Source organism: Varanus komodoensis, unplaced genomic scaffold (genome assembly GCF_004798865.1).
Source record: "Varanus komodoensis strain SLA01 unplaced genomic scaffold, ASM479886v1 scaffold109, whole genome shotgun sequence".
Lineage (NCBI taxonomy): Eukaryota > Metazoa > Chordata > Lepidosauria > Squamata > Varanidae > Varanus > Varanus komodoensis.
The window spans coordinates 760,082-780,328 of NW_025335313.1; the positions used below are offsets into that span (position 1 = coordinate 760,082).

General features: G+C 49.5%; 1 protein-coding gene across 2 annotated transcripts; it reads right to left on the bottom strand.

Annotated features, from left to right (window-relative positions):
* Window positions 1-849: 849 nt before the first annotated feature.
* Window positions 850-14,317, bottom strand: PARD6A (par-6 family cell polarity regulator alpha). Of its 2 annotated transcripts, none has more exons than XM_044419840.1 (3): window positions 14,252-14,317; window positions 10,430-10,652; window positions 850-2,165 (listed from the first exon to the last, which is right to left on the bottom strand). In XM_044419840.1, exons 1-3 carry the CDS (start codon window positions 14,312-14,314, stop codon window positions 1,375-1,377), a joined length of 1,077 nt encoding a protein of 358 aa, XP_044275775.1. In that variant the 5' UTR covers window positions 14,315-14,317; the 3' UTR covers window positions 850-1,374. The 2 variants fall into 2 exon arrangements, with proteins under 2 accessions (XP_044275775.1, XP_044275774.1); XM_044419839.1 differs by having other exon boundaries at window positions 850-2,168.
* Window positions 14,318-20,247: the final 5,930 nt, after the last annotated feature.

Genomic DNA, 20,247 nt, shown 5'->3' on the forward strand with positions numbered 1-20,247 from the left:
TGCTGTAACCAAATGAAGGTTTTAAAGTTCCTCCACTGTGCCTTGATAAGATGCCATTTGCCAATTCAGTCTTTTTTTAACTTGTCAAAGCTCAGCCCTAAATATATCTGCGCCACAAAAGAATCATTTTGATTCTACTCAATAAGTGTTGCCTGAATTGGAAAGTGTTCCAATGTAAGTATATATTAGCAGTGCAGAACTTTAGGCCTGGGACCAAATCCAGCCTGCTAACAGTTTCCGAGGAGGGCATGTCTTCCTTCCCACAACCATGAATTGCTTGGCTGTGTCTTTGCTTGTGTGCAGTTCCCCCCACCCTCCTAATAGGATAGAATTCCTCTCCTAAGGCTTAATTACGGTCTGTAGAACTTCCAGATGAAATATGCTGATATTTTGGCCTCCCCTTCAGTTCCATCCACCACCACAATGCAGCCCCTGAAATCTTCTGCAAAATGCAATCTGGTTCTCAAGCTGAAAGCTAATCTACACCTCTTATGCTGTAGCTCTTTCCTGTACTCCAGTATCTGACGGGTATGCTTTGTTTTTTGAGAAGCTAAAACCAATGAGAATGTATTTAGAGTGGGAAAAAGATAGCAGAGAGTTAGGAACCAATTGCCTTCATATGCCAGGTGGGCCTCACTAGCACTTGACAGAAAGATCACTGGCTTGCTTACATGCCACGCTGAGCTGGAGCTAATCAAACCTGCTTCACTACCAATTCGAATCGGGACCCCACACTCTGATCCCAGTTGCCCAGCAGGGGATGTTAAGTCCTTTGCGTATGTCCTTCATCTTGTGTCCCACCCACCCTGCAGCCCTGCAACATGCTTCATAAACCACGTAAAAACATGGTTCCTAAAAAAAAGTTTAATAGTCTGTTGCAATATATTAATCTGTGATGTATGTTATCGTAAAAAGAAACAACAAAATCCCAAACGCGGCATGAGAGTTGGTGGTCGGTAGTGGCAGGGGCCACGGGCTGCAGGGCAGGCAGGCCCCAGTTCTGCCTGGAACACCCATGGGGGAAGGTTGACTTGAACAGAGGGAACGGGGGAGTAGTAAAATTCCTGGCCCGTGCGTTCAGTGGGGACAGGGTGGGACTTCTTGGGTGACAAACGTTTCAGGGAAGACGGGCCAACACTGGTGACTCCCAATTCCATTTGCTGCCATGGCTGCAGCAGCTGCAGGGAGAGCCGCTGGGCGTGCAGGCGGTGCATCGGTGATGGCACGGGAGGGTCGTATTTCGGAATCCGGGGTGGGGGGGCTCTGTCTTGCAGCTCCACTGTCCAGCAAGGAGGCCGCCGCCAAACTGACCTCAGAAATGTTGAGATTCTGACACGGTGGGGTGGGGTGGGGTGGGAGTGGTGAGGCCCGGGGCTATAGGGTGAGGACTGTACCGTCCTCCCGGAGGCTCCCCGCACGGCTGCCCCGGACTGGGCTGCCACTGCCACTGTGACTGTTCAGGGAGGGCAGCGAGCCCTGAGAGCTGTACAGAGACAGGCTGTGCTGCAGACTCTCGAGGAGGCCCCCGTTGGGGCAGCTGGCCGGCAGGTCACTCTCGATGACCAAGTCGCCCTCTTCATCACTCTCGCCCTCCGCCGTGCTGCAGTTGCTGAGATACTGGGAGGCTGGGCTGGGCGTCTGCTGACTGGGGGTGCTGTCCGTGGACACCCCGGAGCTGCCCGAGGCCTTGCTGCTGCGGATGACGTTGTTGCGCTGGTTAGCGGGCTTGACCGTGATGATGAGGTTGTGGCTGTTGGCCACCATCATGTCCGTGACCTGGTCCAGCGACTTGCCTGCCACGTCGATGCCGTTGACCTCCAGGATTTCGTCATTCACAGCCAGCAGCCCCGTGCTCTCGGCCAGCCCCCCCTTGACCAAGCGAGAGATGAAGATGCCGGGCACCTTCTCCACCCCCTGGGGGGCCACGCGCACACTGACCCCATCCCGGATGTAGAAGCCCAGCGGCTTGCTCGAGCCGTGCTTATGCAGCCGCACCCGGCGGTGGGTCTCGGGGAGAATGTCCACATCGATGATGGAGGAGATCTGCCGGAAGTCCTGGGGCATGCCGATCAGCAAGTGGGGCTTGGCCCGCTGGTGCACCGGCCGTAAGAGCCCCTTTTTTTTCCGCTGCAGGGAGTTGGAGGCAAAGACACTGCTGTCAGCTTCTGCTGCAAGAAAGTGGGAAAGCAAGGGCCGATCAGATGCGCTGCTCACACCACACATTTCTTCCCCAGATGCTCCTATCCCTTGGTTCTGCCTCTTTGTCCCCCCAGTGCTGCCATTCCACCATCCTGATCCACACCAGGGCTTACATCCCTCCAGGGTTCCTAACATCAGTGCCAGCTCCAGGTGAGCACCAGGTTCCAACAGCAAAGAACAGCAATGCAAGGGAGTTCCTACCAGCAGGGCTCGACTGGGAGATGAGCCCTCAGCAGGTTCCTGACCATGCACACCCAGCCAAAGCACGCTATCTCTCTGCTGAGATAAGTTTGTCCTGCCTTTCCAGCCCTATAGAACACCCAAGGTAGGAAAATGGTATTAACACATGGAGACACGTACTCCAGCATGACCAGTTTAAGAGTAGCCTTACTTGTTTCCTTCCTGCAAGCTAATTCACAGAAGCAGGTGCCAGGTGCTAGATTTCCATCTCAGTCTACAATAACAGGCTTTCCTACTATACCTGTATGTGGCTTGCTAGCTGATTTCTTTCTGCCTTTGGAGTGGTGCCTCTCAAAATCTTAGAACTTGAAACACTGGACAGCTTGGGAGTTACGATGCTGTGCAGTGGCATAAACATTTATGACTGACAGCATCTGAATGCAAGTGTGTTTTGCAGTGAGAAACAGACTATTGGCTTGATGTGGCATTTTGTAAGTCCTGCAAGAGCTTTAGACCATAAACTTCACTCACCACTGAAGGGTGAATCCCTTGCATACATTGCACAAAACTCCTGTACTTGCTTTTCTGCCATTAAGTGTGGAATGATAGAGGTGACTCCCTTTGTTGGATCTGCACCTGCTTGTATGTGCCTAGGAAATGCTACAACAGGGGGAGCCACCGATTACATTTGGAGACTGGCAGCGTTGCACAGACCAGACATGAGCATGAGGGCTGCAGCACTGTCTCCATACTAGAGCTTAGGCCTCCATTTTGCTGAGCACCACAAGAAGATACTGAGCTGGCCTCATCCTGCTTTGCAGTAGTGCTCCCCCCTTTCCACTCTTTTGTACACAGCACAGGTAAGATCCTGACCCCATACCTGGCTGTGTACTGCCTGAAAGTGCACTGAAGTTCAGCCTCTGCCAGGATTGCACATGGTTTGCTGGCTGGAATTAAAGGGGGAATGCAAAATTCAGCCTGAATCGCACTTTGAGCTGCAGACTTGACTTGGGTGCGAGCAGCCCAGAATACACAGAGTGCGGCACAGCCTCTGCTGCCCCTGCAAACACACGGGATCTACCCAGGTCTTCTCCTCTACACCATTGCCAGTCCCTCGAACTGAGTGCCTCAATCCGATGGCGGAACTGGCGCCAGGCACCTCTGAATTCTGAAAGAATTTGTCAGGAATAACCACAACTCAGAACACATTAATGCAAACATTTTGTCTGCCAGCTCTGTAAGACTGGGAAGGTGGAGAGAGACACCTTGTCATGCTTCCCATTCCATATGCTGATTGTGTTAAATATGTTAATCTAAAACGGCTCTGATTAGTATTTAGACAGAGTAACACTCTGCATGCATGCATATGTGTTCTCCCTCCCTCCCTCCCTCCCACTCTCCCTCCCTCCCACTCATATAAGCATTTCTTGGGTTTATTGTTGAAAACTGGCAATCCCGTATGGTAAACCCAGTGAAAATGCATGTAAAGATAGGTCAGAAGAAGCCATCCCTGATTCTAAAAGGTTGAAATGCCTCTCTTAAGGCTTACTAGCAGTGAAATCTTTTGCTTAAAATACACTGGTGGTTTTGTCTTGCTTCTTTTGTCCTCAGCCTTGCTCACTGCTGGAATGCACCTTCTTCATTTCCTGCAGGAGCTTCTTTGCAACAGAATTTGACCATCGGGCAGAAAGGTTCTCTGCACCCCCACCTTAAGGGCTGGCAAATATACTCTGGCTCCAGCTTTTGCAGAAAGAATTTGTTAGCCCTTATGAGGCCAAAAGACTCTGCCATTTTTGCTGCAACAGAATAATATACGTACCCCTCTGGAAACGACCTCTCTCCCTGGCCTATGCTCCTTTTCCCGGCAAGGGCCCCTTAATAAGATGGTCATCCTTGGCCCAGCAGAGAGGGAGGAAGCCATCAGTCTCAGGGGACGGCCTGGCAGATGCACGGTCCCCTTCATGGCCCACTGACGGAGAGGCTGGACAGGAACTGACAAATGTCACGTCACTACGTTCTAACTGGCTCTGCAGAAATCAGGGTGGCTGACTCAGCAGAGGGTCACTTTCCTAGACACCCTCCCCCCCCCCGCAAAGCCGCCTGCCACCAAGTAGCTCAGCATTGTGGGGGCAGGTGTCTGTCCATAAAAGATTAAGGAGTCAGCAGGAAGGGCTGCCAGGCTGCAACAAGGAAGCCCCTGGCCGCTACGCACAGCCGACTCCGGAGCCTGTGTCCTCTAGATCTAGTGTTGGGCCAAATGTTGGGCCAGGGATGATTCCAGTAGCATTCCAACACATCTGGAAGGCATCAGGTTGGGATGGGCAGGTTTTGCAGACATGGCAGGAGGAGAGGGACCCCACTCTGTCTTCCAGAAACTTGGTGCTCTCTCAGGAGCTGCTTGCATCCAGGCCTGGCTGCCACCTATCTTAAAAATTTGAGCCAATTAGTCCCAAGAGTTTCAGTCAATGAAATAAGAGTTGGTTTGGCAAAAATGGTAGCCATCTCTGACCTTCCTGATGAAGGGGAAGCACAAGCTGAAGGAGCAGGATGACAGCTCAGGAATGATATGCAAATGGTCACGGATCATCTAATTGGATCGAGTGAGTTCAAATCTACAGAGCTCATAAAGGAGCTGGTGGAAGAACTCTCAGAACCACTCTATTATATTTGAGAAATCATAGAGGATGGGGAAGGGTCAGATAACTGGAAGAGGTCTAATACTGTCCTTATCATCAGGAAAGGTAAACAAGAACAAGCTGGGAACTACAGACCAATCAGTCTGACATCAATTCCTGGGAAAATTCTGGATGCAGCTGGACAGCCAGCTGAGAGGGATGGTTTAACCTGGAGTGAAACTTAGCAGAGGGTCAAACCCAGTGGCCCTCCGCCCCTTCCAACGCTACTGTGCTATGACTCTGTCATCATGTAAGCATTTGGAGGGAGGGCTGGATAAAAATGTATTGAAAATAAGAATAGCCATGGAATGTCGTAACATAAAAAGATACGACATAGAAAAAATCACTTGTGTATAGAAAGATGTGCTTTATACATCTTTAAACCTGGTATATGGGGGCCACTGAAAGAACAGAAAAAATGTGGTGTGGGGTGAAGGAAAGGTCAGTGGTCTCAAACAGCCGAAGGACTCTGGCTCAGTGGCAGGGCCCCTGCCCGAGCGTCACTGATTCAATCCTCATCTTTTCCGGGTAGGGTTGGAAAAACCCCTGCCAGAAACGCTGGAGAGCCACTGTTGCCACTCAGTGTTGATGATACTGGGCTCGATGGACCCTCGGTCCGGTTGAGGGTATGGCGGCTTCCGGTGCTCCCATCCAGAGGCCTCTCCAACAAGCAAGGATGCCTCGTTAGCCTCAAAGGTGCACCAAGCAGGCGGGATGATTCGCTCCCTCCCCTGAAGAGTCCCGAGATGCTCGTGTTGTGAGAGGGACATGCGAAAACAAGACTTGCCACCCGGGAACAGGTTCAAGCGTTCATTCCGACACAATGCTGTCGTTAACAGCTGGGAACAAAGTGGCACCCAGGCCCTGAACCCGTCTAAGACAGAGAAGCCACCGGACGCGCCAGTGCAATTGCCGGCAGAGCCTTGGAACGCCTGTGCAGGAGCCCCGAGGAGCGTGTCCCGTTGCGCAATCCGCCCAAACCACCTCGCAAAGTGCAGCCCAGCCCACACGCAACATTTTTATGAGCCCACGTGCTTCTCCAGTCATTTTAGTCAGCCTGAGAAACCAAAAACAAGCAGCCGGCCCTGCCCCAGTTACAATTTCACCTCGTCCGGTTGCCCAGAGGAGACTGGTGCTCGCCACGGGCAACAGGGAAGCACTGTTTAGGAGTGTGTGCCCATGCAGAGTGGCCCCTTGCGTGTACCCTGGAGCCTGAAGCACAGCCTTCCCCAACCTGGTGCCCTCCAGATGTGGACTGCACCCCCTAGCTTCCCCAGCCATGATGGGAACTGTATCCCAACACACCTGGAGGGCTCCACGTTGCAGAAGTCTAGCCAGAGCAGAATGTTTCACCAGTGGAAACCAGAAAGGCTCTGGCAGGTCCCAAGGCCAAGGCAGCGCACCGCTTGTTGCGCACTGCTTGCCAGAAAGCGTTCCAGAGTTATAAATATCGCACCGTGTTTTTGGTACAGCAGCTTATTTTTAGCCTAGGGAGGCCGTGCGAGACGGTGGGAAGTCTTCCCGCTCCGCTCCGCTCCCTTCCAGCAGCTGTTCCAGGCAATGTGGGCTCTGAGTCTTGCATGATCCTTGGGCAAGATGCCCTTCATGAGCCTCCCTCCTTGGGTGGGTCCCACGTCTTCCTCGCCCTGGTCAGCAGCACCCAGCCCATCACCCTCCCCCACCTGGCCCAGGCCAGGGGGCGGCACACCCAGGCCAGGAGACGAAGGTGAGTGGAGCTTCTGAACAGGAACAGACAGTGAGGAGGAGGAGGGGCAGCCTGGGGAGCCAGCGGGGGGCCCCGGCCATTTCCAAGGCCTCAGCATCTCCCGACTCGCCATGCAACAGCAGCTTCTGTGTGCAAAGGACCCCATGACTCAGGCGCAGAGGAGAGGAGAGGCAAAATGTATTTTTTTTGTACAAGTTCCACAGTTTTCAGAAGGCACGTCACCAGAAGCAGTTCTATTTTTAAGTGTTTCAGGCTTGCCCAGCCTGGTTCCCTCCAGAACTTTTGGACTAAAACTCCCATCCCACGCTGGCTAGGGATAGTGAGAGTTGGAGATCAACATCTGGAGGATACCAAGTTAGGAAACAACAGCCATCAATCAGAGAATGAAGGGTCGCTGGGCAGGTGGACCCCTGCCTCCCAGGAAGAACAACATGGCCACGGGGTGACCATCCTGGCCGCATACATCAGCCAAAGAAGGGCCAGTATTAGGGATCTTGTTTCCCCTTGCCAGGAAGAACAGCTCTAACAAAATTGTAAACAAAAACTAGTGCCAGAATTTGTTTTGTTTTTTTGGGGTGGGGGAGCTGTTTTGTTCCTCCCTTCCAATTCCTGTTCTTTTGAGTCACATGTAAGCCAGATGGACAGGGATTCATATAATTAATCTTTATAACTTGCTCCAGCAGCTTATTTTGGCCTGAAGAGTGGGGTTGTAAATAAATACATAACACTGTGTAGATGAAACTAGAGGAGAAGGGGGAGAATGTGCAGGGTTTTGTCATTCCCTGTTGCAGCCCTCCACAAGCGGGATAGGCTGCTTCCGAGGAGGGCGCTTCCTCTGCTCTGTGCGATGTGGAACCCTGGAAAATTGGGGTTCCACATCACGTGGGGAGCCTAGAACATCGAGGAGGTCTTGCTACATGATCAGACAGCACAAATGCCACAGAAAACTTCTCACTGTAGACTGAGGGCCAAACTAAATGTGATGTTTATCACACAGTTGCCTTTGTGTAGCTGTTTTTTAAAAAAAAAAAACTGGTGTCATGTGGGGAACTGGGGAGCTGGAACAGGACTGTGGCATGGAAGGCAAGGGGCTTCAGCCCTTTCCCCTCCTCAGTTCCCAGCTGAAACTGTATCCACATCCCAGTGCCTGCTATTTAATAATTATATTTATATTCCAACTTACTTCCATTCAAGGAATTCAAATTTGCGATTGGAGAAAGTCAAATAAGGTCACTCCAATACCATTGTGAACAGCAGGCATGGTGGGGAACCAAAGAGTCCCACAGGGGACACGGCAGAGGGAAAAGCTAAAGCTCGCCACAGCACAGTTCCCACATTAGCTATTTATTTTAAAAACCCAATTACAGAAGGAGAAACAAATGTATGTAGTTTATCCTTTATCCTCACCTTGGTTGGTATTTATTTTTTGTTCAGTCACAAAGTTGCGTCCGACCCGTCGCGACCCCATGGACCACATTCCTCCGGGCTCTCCTGTCCTCCACCCTCCCTTTAGTCTACCCAAACCCACACCCACTTCCTCAGTGACTCCATCCAGCCACCTCACCCTCCGCCTTCCCCTCCTCCTTTTGCCTTCAATTGTTCCCTGCATCAGGGTCTTCTCCAATGAGTCCTTCCTTCTCATTGGGTGGCCAAAGTCTTTGAAGTTGGGTCAGTATTAAAAAAGTTAATTGGTGGCCTGACATTTGTCTAGAATTCACAGGATCACAAGCATCCCATCTTGTCTATGGTTTAAAATGGTGACTTTTTGGGAACTTTCTGGTATCCTGGCACGAGGACCCTCATACTCAGACAGCCCAGCCCCAGCGCATTAGCAAACCATGTTACTAGTCCCTTTGCCTGCACAGACAGGCTTAAACACATTCCAGAAGAGAGGAATGGAATTTTACAAGCAAGACGAAGCAGAGCTTGGTTGCTCTGTTTAGTTACTTGCTAATTCATTTACACAATATATACATACAATGTTTCTTAGAATTCACGCCAAAATTTTTTTGCAAGAATATTAACACAGCTTATCCAGCCTGATCTCCTTGGGTTAGGGTTAGGGTTGGGTAATAGCCCTTGGCAGACAGCCAGTGCAGTGCAGGCTTGAGACATCTTCATTAACCTGGTGCGTTCCTGATTTGTTGGACTAAAATTCCCATCAACCCCAGCTGGCACAGTCAATGTGAAAGGATGATGAGGGATGCAGTCCAGAATATCTGGAGTGCAAAAGGTTGGGGGAGGCTGCTTAAGAGTGTCAGATGAGGAACATGGAGGCGCAAGTTTAAATCCCCATGCCTGTACAGAATTCAGGGGGTGTCACTTAACTTTCCCCTGTCCAACCCCACAGGGCTGTTGGAGGGTTAAATGGATGAGTCCATAGGAGACTGTACACTGCCCAGGCCTCTAAACCAAAGGGAGACAAGCTTCAGTCTTGTGGGGCCTACTTTTGGGGGGTTTACTACAACCCCAAGGTCTACCCCCACTTGGAACCACATAGTGGTGCAGGCCAGAAGAAGGTGGAGGTAAAATGGTGATTAAGAGAGCAGGGCCAATTATCTACCACTGCACATGAAACTGCAGACTCTCTGAGATCACAAGTACAGTAAACAAGCTAGTGTTTTGTTAGCCACACTGCATATGCTGGCCTTGTTGGCCACTTTGACTCAGTAGGGCATACTGTCCAAAGCCCAGAAAAGACTGTCCAAAGCTGATGTCATGGGTTTAGAACCAGTAAGCAGCTCATGGTCTCTGGGTGGTTTGTTAACCACGGCAAGAACCTCCCTTTCCAGTTTTGGACATCACAGAAAGTGATGCCAGTGGAGTAACTGGGCTGATATATGGCGGCCATGGATGGGCACCATGGCTGGTTTACCATGCTGGCCATCACTTGAATCAAGTCACAGTTTGGGATTACCTACAAAAAGAAATGTGCATCTGACTTATTCTAGCTTAGCTTTCCTGTGTCCTCTAGAGGTGCTGGACTACATTGTGTTCGATTATGGAACCGTATATTGCAGCAGATACATTCTTAGAAATATGACTTTCCCTTTTCTCTCATACATGAGATGGAAGCTATTGTCTAAGATGATATGTACTGCCTGCAAATATTACAAGAATTTGCATTATGAAGGAAATATAATAATTATTATAATCTGCTTCCCTATGCAAAGGTAGCATCTTAATCAAGATCTTAAATCAATCAAAATGTTTTAATTAACCTGAATTCAATCTGACACTTGAAACATTTTAGACTACAGCTCCATCAGATCCATTCAGAATGGTCAACAGACAAAGATGATAGGAAACGGAATGCAACACACCTGGAGGGTTCTGGGTTGGCCAAGGCGGATCTAGATCAGGGACCTGAAACAGCCTTAAAATGGTCTAGAAGGACTTTCACGGACGCCTGATCATAGCTGCAAATTCTTTGCTTGTAATTGATTGGATATTGTTAAGCTACTCGGAGTCGGGAACCTTTGCTCATCTTTTGCAATTCACCCAGATCTCTACCAGTGGACCATGATCGACCATCTGCCAGCTTTTGCTCTACACTACCCTGAGCTCCTTGAACAAATGGCAGGCTGAAAAAACACAGGAAAGCTAACATAAAGAACATGCTGGGCTCATGAGACAAACAAGCGCTTACCTCGCTTTTGAATGATGATTCGGAGCAGAGGATTGGCAGATGACAGTGCCTTGTGGTAGTTGTCATCATTGTTGATGGGTAGCAGGTCACCATGAACATCTGTATAGCCAAGCAGGACATCCAGACAGGGGATCTGGTGAACCCTCTGGATCAGCTGGTAGAATTCCTGGAAGCCGCCCACATTTGAGCGCTTCAAAGCAAAACGGCGGAACTCGGCATCAAACTGTCCAAGAGGAAGAGATGGTCAAAGGGAAAGTAGCAAGCTTTTAACATTGCCCAATAAATTCAGCAAAGCTTTGCTGCATGGCAACAGCCCTTTGAAGGTCAATATTTCTCCCCAAGTACAAAAATACTCAGATCCTGTCTTGGAGGGGAGGGGGAACCTCTGCAGAGCCCTTAATATGCCAGAAAGTTAAGACCCCTAACCTTACTGTAGGACAAATCAGTAGATAGGATTTTGGGGTTCTGGGACTAATCCTGTATAATTTTCATTCAACCTGATGAAGGGTTCTATACAACTCAAAAGTTTACACACACAAGTGTCAGGACTAAAGAGCCTCTTTTTTGTACTCTTAAAAAACAGGTGCTTGGGGACCTCACTAAGGACTCTTCTGCATTAGGGCAGAAGTTGTCTCATGCTTACACCCTAAGGGATTATTTTGTCATTATAAGTCAGAATGAGGCATTTGTGGCTCTTCAGAGATCACAAGTCCCATCATACATGACTGTTGACCATGGTGATGGTCCAACAACATCTGAAGGGGCACAGTTCCTAACCTATGTTAAAAGGTTAGGTGAGGTCTCATTGATGCATGTTTTCCTTTGTTACTTTACTAGTTCATATCCTGTGATCAAAACAGTGTGACTCCAAGCACAGCCAGCATAGGGCGATACCATGTCTTCCTGCTAGTAGAGAGGCAAGGCACCTTCCTTTCCCACCTGTGCAGGGTGTGGGTACAAATTATGTTCGTGGCTAATTACTTGATCATGATAACAGAGGTTGAGAAATGCTTCCGATTGTTTGGGTTCTCTTTCTTTTATGTTTAACCAACTGCCGACATCTCCCTCAATCCTGTAACTAGATTATCCTCTTGGAAGAAGCAATTGCATTTTTAAACACTATTAACCTAAATATCATCTCCTTATTCTTCTATCTGTAGCTACATTTGTTATATCTCCTCATTTGTATTGCATTTTTCTATTTTTAATTTAGCATGCTACTGGAGAGCCCTTCTGGGCCCTGAAACCCAGGGCAGGCATTTTCTGAAATGGAAGTGAAAGCAAAATATGCACAAGTCCTTGGCACTTGCGTATTGGATTGCATCTCCCCAAGAGGGTAATTTTCTGCCACTAAAAGGCAAAGTTGCAAACAAAGAACATCTGTGGTCTAATACTAGAATAACTTACAGCATACATGCTCTGCATGCAGAAAGTGCTAGGTTTAATCCCGAGTATCTGACGGTTGGGCTGGGAAAGATTCCTGCCTGAAGCTCAGGAGAGCCCCTGCCGTTCAGTGTCAGCAATACTGGGCTAGACAGACCAGGTCCATCTTCCTGCGCTGCTTTGGTACTCAGAGGCCTTATTCCTAATTAATGCAGAGGTACAATGAACTGACAAAGACTAATTTAGGGGCAGGCAGGAGCCTGCTATGGCACTGCAGAGGAACTGAGAAGAGAAACGTGGATGGATATGCCTAAGAACAAGAGGAAATCTTAGTGGGGAAGCTGCCTGCTTGTGCTTCAGTCTCTACAGTCCAGGATGGGGGTCCAACTGAGAATGTTCACAGGACCGTAGACCAACCTGGCCACTTTTCCTCCTCGGCCTCATTTTCTCCCATTTCCCCCTCCCAAATCCAAATCCACTCTTGCATGAGACCACACTCCCATTGCAGAGGGCCCATTTCAGGACAGCTTCTCTCTGGGGTGGGGGATGTGTGTCTCTCCAGATCTTGTTGCGTTGCAACTGCAGCAGGTGTAACCAGTACACAACCAACGATGAGGAATGCTGGGAGTTGTAGTCTAACGACATTTGGAGGGGGATATGCATCCCTATCCTTGCTCAAGGGCAGTTGGGCTGTGGTGAGAGTTGGCCTACATCTGGAGGGGCCAGATTGGGAAGGCTGCCTGGTAGCAGACAGACCACAAGCTTGGTCCAGAGGAGCATAAAAGGAACCTTCTGCTGCTCAGGCCCTGTCTGTCCAGGACGGTCCCTCCAGTCAAGAGTCTGCTACAAATTTATTTCTGACATGCCCCCAAATGGGGAGAAATGCTGGCCCTGGAATGTGGGCTGTTCTGCCCCACTGGTGGTGCCATCCACCATTGTCTGCCTGTAGGATGTGTTTTGTTTTGTTTTTTAATCTTGGCATGGCCTTATTGCCCTCTCCTTACTGTATGGTGAGGATAGTGATCAGCAATTACTGCATTTCAACTTGAATTTGTAAGCTGCCTCAGAAAGGTTTACGTTCTTAAAGGTGGACAATACATTAGCATAAGCAAACAGGCAGAAAGGGAAGGCCACTCTTGGCACAGTGAATACAGGGAGCTGCTTGATGGCAGGTGCGAGTCACTGAACCAATTGCAGGAAACACATCCAAGCAAGGCGGACAATCATTCCAGAGTTTAACTCAGCCTTCCCCCATCTCATGTCACCACTACTCACTTGGGACTACATTTCCCATCCTTCTGCCACTGGCTGTGATGGGTGGGAGTGATGGTGGATGTAGTCTGAAACAACTGGTGGCACCTGACCAGAGAGGGGCTCTCATCTAAGGCCTTTACCTGCTACCTGATCCTTTTACCTGGAGAAGCACAACCTGAACATCAGGGGATGCTCTGGTAATGCCTGGGGTCTTGTCCCAGCTCCATGTGGCAAAGGGGTGCCCCTTTTCAGAGGCCAAGTAAATCTCAAGGGAAAGTTGGCCGACCATCAACTGTGGAATTCCGTCAGGGCCAGTCCGAGATGGAAGGGAATCGACGTCTCGTTTCTCATGGTTTTTGTGGGGAACGAGGGTGTTGCACAGCGAGGGCCCCTTCCCTTGTCTGCCGTTGCGCGCCCAAAGGCGTGTTACCAACCGCATCCCTTACCGACCACACAAATATCCGCCTCCCATCACTTCTGAGCAAGAATGGGCCACGGCACTCCCGGCGGGATCAGCCCGAGGCCCCGATGCCACAGGGGCGCCGCAGCCCGGCTCTGCTCGCCGTTGCATAATCGCTCGCGGCCGCGGGGGAGTCCCAGGTGCCTTCCCGGGAGAAGCGGGCATCTCCCTCCTCAGGAGCGCGCGCGCACGGAGGCACGAGCGGCGGGAGGCAGAAGCCCTCCGGCTCGGAGCGCGGTAATCCTCTTGCCTGGCAGTCTCCGCACTGCCGAGGCAAGGGAGGGGGCCCAAACAATCGCCCGCCGCCATCCACGATCCACTAGGCCGGGCGAGGCGCACAGCAGACGCCCGGGACAGGCGAGGGAAGAGGGGGGACGGCGCGGGGGATGCGTCGCGCGCACAACCCCCGAAGCCCGTCGAGCCGCGATGGCAGCCGAAAGCCCGGCGGGGAGCGGAGGGGAGGGAGCGGAGGGGGAGGCGCCCGCTGCCCGGTGCACCTGCTGCGAAGGCGGATCAAGGCTGCCCCCAGGAGGGCGAGCGCCACTGGCGCGACCCGGGCAGCGGATCTTCCCTCGGTGAGTCTGCAAAACCGCCGCCGAGTTGGGGAAGCCCGCGGCGGCGGCGCCGCGAAGCAGGCGCAGCCCAGCCCGCAGGCTCTGCCCGGCGCCCGGGCAAGGCAGGCTGCCCCATCCGTGCTTGCCCCACCCCGCGGTGGGCGCGCTCACCTTGCTCTTGACCTCGATGACGGGCTCCGGGCTGCGCGCCGGTGTGCGGTGGTGCTTGGCCATGCTGCGCCGGGCGGGCGGGCAGGGCCGGCCCGCTCCTCCCGCCCCGCGCTGCTCCCCGCTGCCGCCGCTGCCGCTGCTCCGCCAGCGAGCCCAGCGAGCAGGCGGAGGAAGAGGCCAGGAGGGAGGGAGAGCTCACCGGCCATGACGTCACCGCCACCCCTCCGGCAGGTTGGGGGGATGCCGCGCGATTGGCGCAGACCGGCCGGCGGGGGCGGGCTCCGAACGTCGGCAGCGTTAGGATGGAAGGTTGCTGACAACGTCGCCTAGGCAACCGGCCCGGGGCGTTCCAAGGTGTTTGCAGCGCCGTGAGATCAAAGCGAAGGCGAGTCGGGCGGCTCGCGCGCGTCCGAGGTGTTCCTCCTGCTTGGGGTAGCCCAGCTCCTCCATGGAGCAGGAACGGGGGAGAGAGAAGGTGACGCCGGCAATGGTAAGGCCGAGCTCGTCTGCCTGGACGGATTGCTAAAGGAGCCATCGTGAGAAAACGGCAGTTGCTGCTGTCGTACTGGCGTAAAAGAGCCGCTCCTTGGGTCGCCCGCGGAGCCAGCGAGCGGAGCCCGCTTTCCAGCTGTCAGGTCAGGCGAGGGGAATAGTGATAATTTTCTGGCTCCTCTCCAGTCTGCATCAGAGGAAGAGGAGATGAGGTCAGGCCAGCGGTACAGGAGAGCCAGGTAACCCTGCCGGCGGTATTGTAGTCTTGGACCCCCAACAGTTTGGCCAATGCACAATACACGGCGGGCTGCACAGGTGCCGCCTTCCTTGCCTTTCCCCACTTTGTGCCCTCCATATGTATTAGACTACTAATCCCATCAGCCCCAGCCTACATCAGGCAACTCAAGAGCTGTAGCCCAACACAATTGGAGTGCATCAGGTCGAGGGCACTGGGCTGGCCGAGGATTGTCCCACCTACACAAGCACCTCCACCTGCAGATAGGTGAACGTGTCACATAAATAGGTAGATAATAGTCTGTTCTGAACTATAGTTACAAATAGAATTCAGCTTTATTTCTTAAAATGAAACTTCGTTGTTTATGCTTGTATCTCACTTTACTCTGTGGAGAGCTAAACATGGTTTGTTCTTTGGTGTCACATTTATCAAAAGAAGTGGCATGTTGGCTTGCTTTTTCCTAGTCAAATGAGTTGATGGACAAGGTAGGCTTTAAATACAAAAGTAATTGACAAAAGATACCCCATTTTCAGACCATTTGAGCCTGAAATGATGTGGTTCTTTAAGAAAACCTTTTGTCTGCCAACGTTATGGAATTTACTCCCATGAGATCCTTTTTCTCCCACAGATTTCTTAAAAGGGTTATAGACATTTTTAGTGAGCAGAAGTTGTAAGTTTTCCAGCTTAAATATACCAAGTGGTACATGCAGATAGCCTTACTTTTACATAAAATAAGTTATTCAGAGTAGATATACTTGTATAAAAGATTAGAGAGTGTGCCTGCAATTGCATGATTTTGCATTTTCTCTATGAAAAAGATTGTTGATTATGAGAGCAGGAAACTTAAGCTCCTTGACATGCTGAAGAAACTTCCAGAATGTGCACTACATTAAGAACTATACCTAATAATTTGCAGCTGAGAACACAGTGAGACATGATGTTGCTGAATGATTACAGCTTTCTGAATTCTTTCATTAATTACCCTTGAAAAGGGGGGCATGTGACCTGAAAGGCACCAGGGAGTTTATAAAGGCAGAAGAGCACAGATTTTTAAAAGGATTAAGTGAATATGCTGATCAATAGTAGAGGCTTTGCACATTATTTACTTTGGCATATGGCAGATGTTTCCTAAGGGGGTGGTGGCAATAGTTTGCAGCAGTGTTGACCCTTTCTGGTGTGTTTACTTACCCAAACTTTGCCCCAGTGTCTGTTTTGGCAGTATTTACTCCTGAAAAGAATAGTATGAAAAAATAGAGCCTACTGCTGGTGACATTGTTGCCAGATTATCAGTTTGGAGTTCCTTTCTAGAGTCACAAATTTGGTTTTTGCTGGGAACTTTTCTGAAAAGATTTCATAGAATCATAGAATTGTATAGTTGGAAGGGGCCATGAAGGGCATCGGGTCCAACCCTCTGCTGTTGCAGGACACCAAGTCACACCATCCCACTCAGGTGGCTGTCCAGTTTCTTCTTGAATGTCTCTAGTGTGAGAGAGCCCACCACCTCTCTAGGCAGCTGGTTCCACTGTTGTATTGCTCTGACAGTGAGGAAGCTTTTCCTGATGTCCAGCCTGAATCTGGGTTGTTGCAGTTTGAATTGGTTATTCCATGTCCTGCACTCTGATATCAGCAAGAAGAGATCTTGACCTTCCTCTTTGTGACAGCCTTTGAGGTCGTTATAGAGCAGGGATCCTCAAACTTTTTAAACAGGAGGCCAGTTCACTGACCCTCAGACGGTTGGAGGACTGACCGTGTGCTGGCTCTCTGCTCAGTTTCAAAGAATGCCTGCACCAGCTCAGAGCTTTTGGACTCGCTCGGAGATTGTTTTCTCCAAGCGAGTCCAAAAGATCTGAGGCGGGCTGGATAGATGAGCATGGCTGGCTGTATGTGGCCCGCAGGCTGTAGTTTGAGGACTCATGTTATAGAGGGACACCATGTCCCCCTTCAGTCTTCTCTTCTCAAGGCTGAACATGCCCAGTTCTCTTAGTTGCTCCTCACAGAGCAGTATTTTCAAAACCTGGATTGTTTTTGTTGCCCTCCTATGGACCCTTTCTATTTTTTCTGCATTCTTCTTTAATCTTGGTACCCAGAACTGGACACAGTATGAGGTCTGATTAGGGAGGAATATAGGGGAACTACTACTTCTCATGATTAGTGGAAGTAATACTTTTGTTAATGCATCCCAAAATAGCATTTGCCCTTTTGGTGGCTGCATCACATTGTTGGCTCATGTCTAGCCTATTCTCCACAATTACTCCAAGATCTATAGCCAGTACTGTTCTTTACTTCTGGCTGAGGCAATTACAGCCATGAAACAGAAAAAGCACACACTGAAGTTCATTTTCTCATTCATGGTCTTTCTTGACTCATTGACAGTACTGACAAGTGCCCATGCAGGAGGGGTTACGGTGGGGACAGCTTCAGGTCAGACAATAAAGCATTCTTGAGTCTTGGCAGGTTTCGGTTTACAACCTCTGTTTCTTGGCAGGTTTCGGTTTACAACCTCTGTTATCAGATGCACAAAATGTTATCCTGGGTTGGTTGGGAGGTATGGTATACAAGCACGTGAGTGTAAAAGAAATTAAAGGGGTAAAAGGCCACGAAATACAGAAGAATTGACTTTGTGCATTTCTTGACCTTTTGCCCCTGCTGTTTACAATCCTGACCCCTACCCATTGTATCCCCATGTGTATATCATGTATCTGACAACTAAGGGTAGTATTTCATACATCTGATAAAGTGGCCTCTGGGCTATTTAACGTTTTCTGCCACAGTAAGGTGGCAGCCTTATGCACTTACCTGGAAGCCAGCCCTGTTGTGCTCAGTGTGGCTTTCTTCTACTCTTAACCTTGCTGTAACAAGGGTATACCCAGCTGGAATCTCCATATGCACATTCTTATGAACATCACACATTATTTCTAATATCTAATTTCTTTTTTGATCCTCTCTCTCTCTCTCTCTCTCTCTCTCTCTCTCTCTCTCTCTGTATATATATATATATATATATATATATATATATATATATCCCTTACTCAGCTAAAATACACAGTTAATCAAATAAGAGAATGTAAATTGCATGGAAGCTGTAATTAAACTTATATTGGACAAGGAGTTGTTGAAAAGGACACAGTCAAGTACCCTGCCATATGTAACTACAATAAAGCCAAGTGTGGCTTGGTCAAATTGGTGTTCCTACTTTCGGTGTGTCTCATTCCATTCTGGGCTTTATGGGGGGGATGTTCCAGAGCACCTGCAGCAGACATAATAAGCAAATACCTTTATGGTGGTCTTCCCATCCTGAGGCTCTCAGCTCCCTTCAGTCAGAATGGCCATTGACCTGCTATGCTGGGAATTATAGAACAAACTTTATGCTGGGGTGGACAACTTGCGGCCTGCAGGTGCTGTTGGACCATCATTCCCTTAATGCCTTGCCATTGATTATGCTGGCTACATCAACCAACAACATCTGGAGGGTTACAAGTGGCTCACCATGGGCCTTTTGCCAGAATAAATGCATTTGTCTTTAAGGTGACATGGGACTCTGTTGTTTAAGATGTAGCTTAGCCCTGCCCCTTCTTTTCACTATTTTGGTCCCTGCCCCAGATGTAAAATCAAGACTCAGTTTATGCCTCCTCTTTTAACAGAAATGGAATAAACTTGTCAGTAGCAAGGCTTAAGCAGAGTAGCAAAACACTGAGTCAACATACCCCCGCCCCCCCGCAAGATTGTTTCAATGTCATGAATTTTAACTTACTTTAAAAAGTTTCCTTTATTTATTTTTGGATCAAAGCCTTTAGATCTTTTTGCTATCATGCTGACATTTGCCAAGTTTTTTTTTACCACCACAGGGGTTGGAAATGGGCTTCTGAAACATGAAAGAGTTTTTTCTTCACAGTTTTATTGCATGTGCTTCTTTGGTTTGATTTTTTGCTTTAAAGAGTCTACGGACTTGGCAAGGCTTGGAATAAAATTTTCAGGAACTAGCAACAGTTCTGCCCATAGTTTTTCTTCTCCCTGTTTATGCATCAGTTTGGCAAGAGTGTGCAAAGTACTTTACAGCTTTTTATCTTGTTTTATCCTGCAGAGTGAAATCATAGGAAGCGCCCTTTGGGATCAGACAAAAGATCCATCTAAGACGGCATCCACTTTCCCATCAACTGGATGCCCACAGGCAGGATATGGAAGGCAATTTCCCTGTCCATCTGTTGCCTCCCCCACTGATACCCAGTGGCACCTTTGGAGGATTCAGCCATCATGGCTAATACTAATCCCTAAGACTTAGGAACACAGGAACCTGCCAAACTGAGTCAGACTGCTGAGCTGTCACCTGAGAGGGCCCATGGCTCAGTGCTAGTGACCATGCTTAGCATGTAGAAGGTTCCAGGTCTGAGTCATGAATTTCTAAGCAAAGAAGGAAAATCTCGTTCTTGAAATCTCGAAAAGCCATTGCTGCTAGCCAGTGCCAGCAATATTTGGCTAGATGGACCATGGTCCGATTTGATGTGAGGTTTGCCAGAATTTCAGGCAATAATTTTCCTAGCTTTACCACTAGATGCTGCTGATTGAATTTGGAATTGTCCTCATGGAAAGCATTCATGGCTGTTCCTCCTTACCTTCTGCCTTGGCTAGTGGTCATGGTCACATTTTGTGGCAATGAATTTCACAAGTTGATTCCCTGTTGCATGAGAATGGCCTTCCTTTTGCCTGTTCTGAATCTCCTGTCAAGCAATTTTCTTGACCAGTCACAAATTCTGCTGACTGTGTCCTGAGATAAATTAAGAAGCAACGAGACTTTTGCATCTCCATTGCAGGTTGAAATTCATTCATTTTTAATGTGCGACTATGTGGCACTGTAGCTTCTCTGGATGCCCTGCATGGTTTGTACTTCTTCTCTGAGGAGGGCCTCATGGAGGAGGCTGTACTGTTGGGGGAACGGAAGAGCAGAGAGTTCAGAGGTCATTTGGCATTAATGGGAATATTTAGCTCCATTCCCTTGCAGGATTTACTGCTAGTTGTGCTCCTGGCTGATGCAGTGATCAGGCGCAAGAACCTTTCAGTCTTTGGAAAGATAGGTTTCCAGTGGCTCCAAATGCTCTCTCTGGGCATGGCCAGTGCTGCAGATACAGAATAGACATTGAACGTACTAGACTCAGACTTACCAGTGCAACAGAAAGCCTGGGAAATAGGTCCTCCTCAGCTCAAGTTCTCCCTCCGTGTGTTCATTCAAGCAAGGCCTGCTCTATCAGCAGGCAAAATAAGACCGTCACCTCCG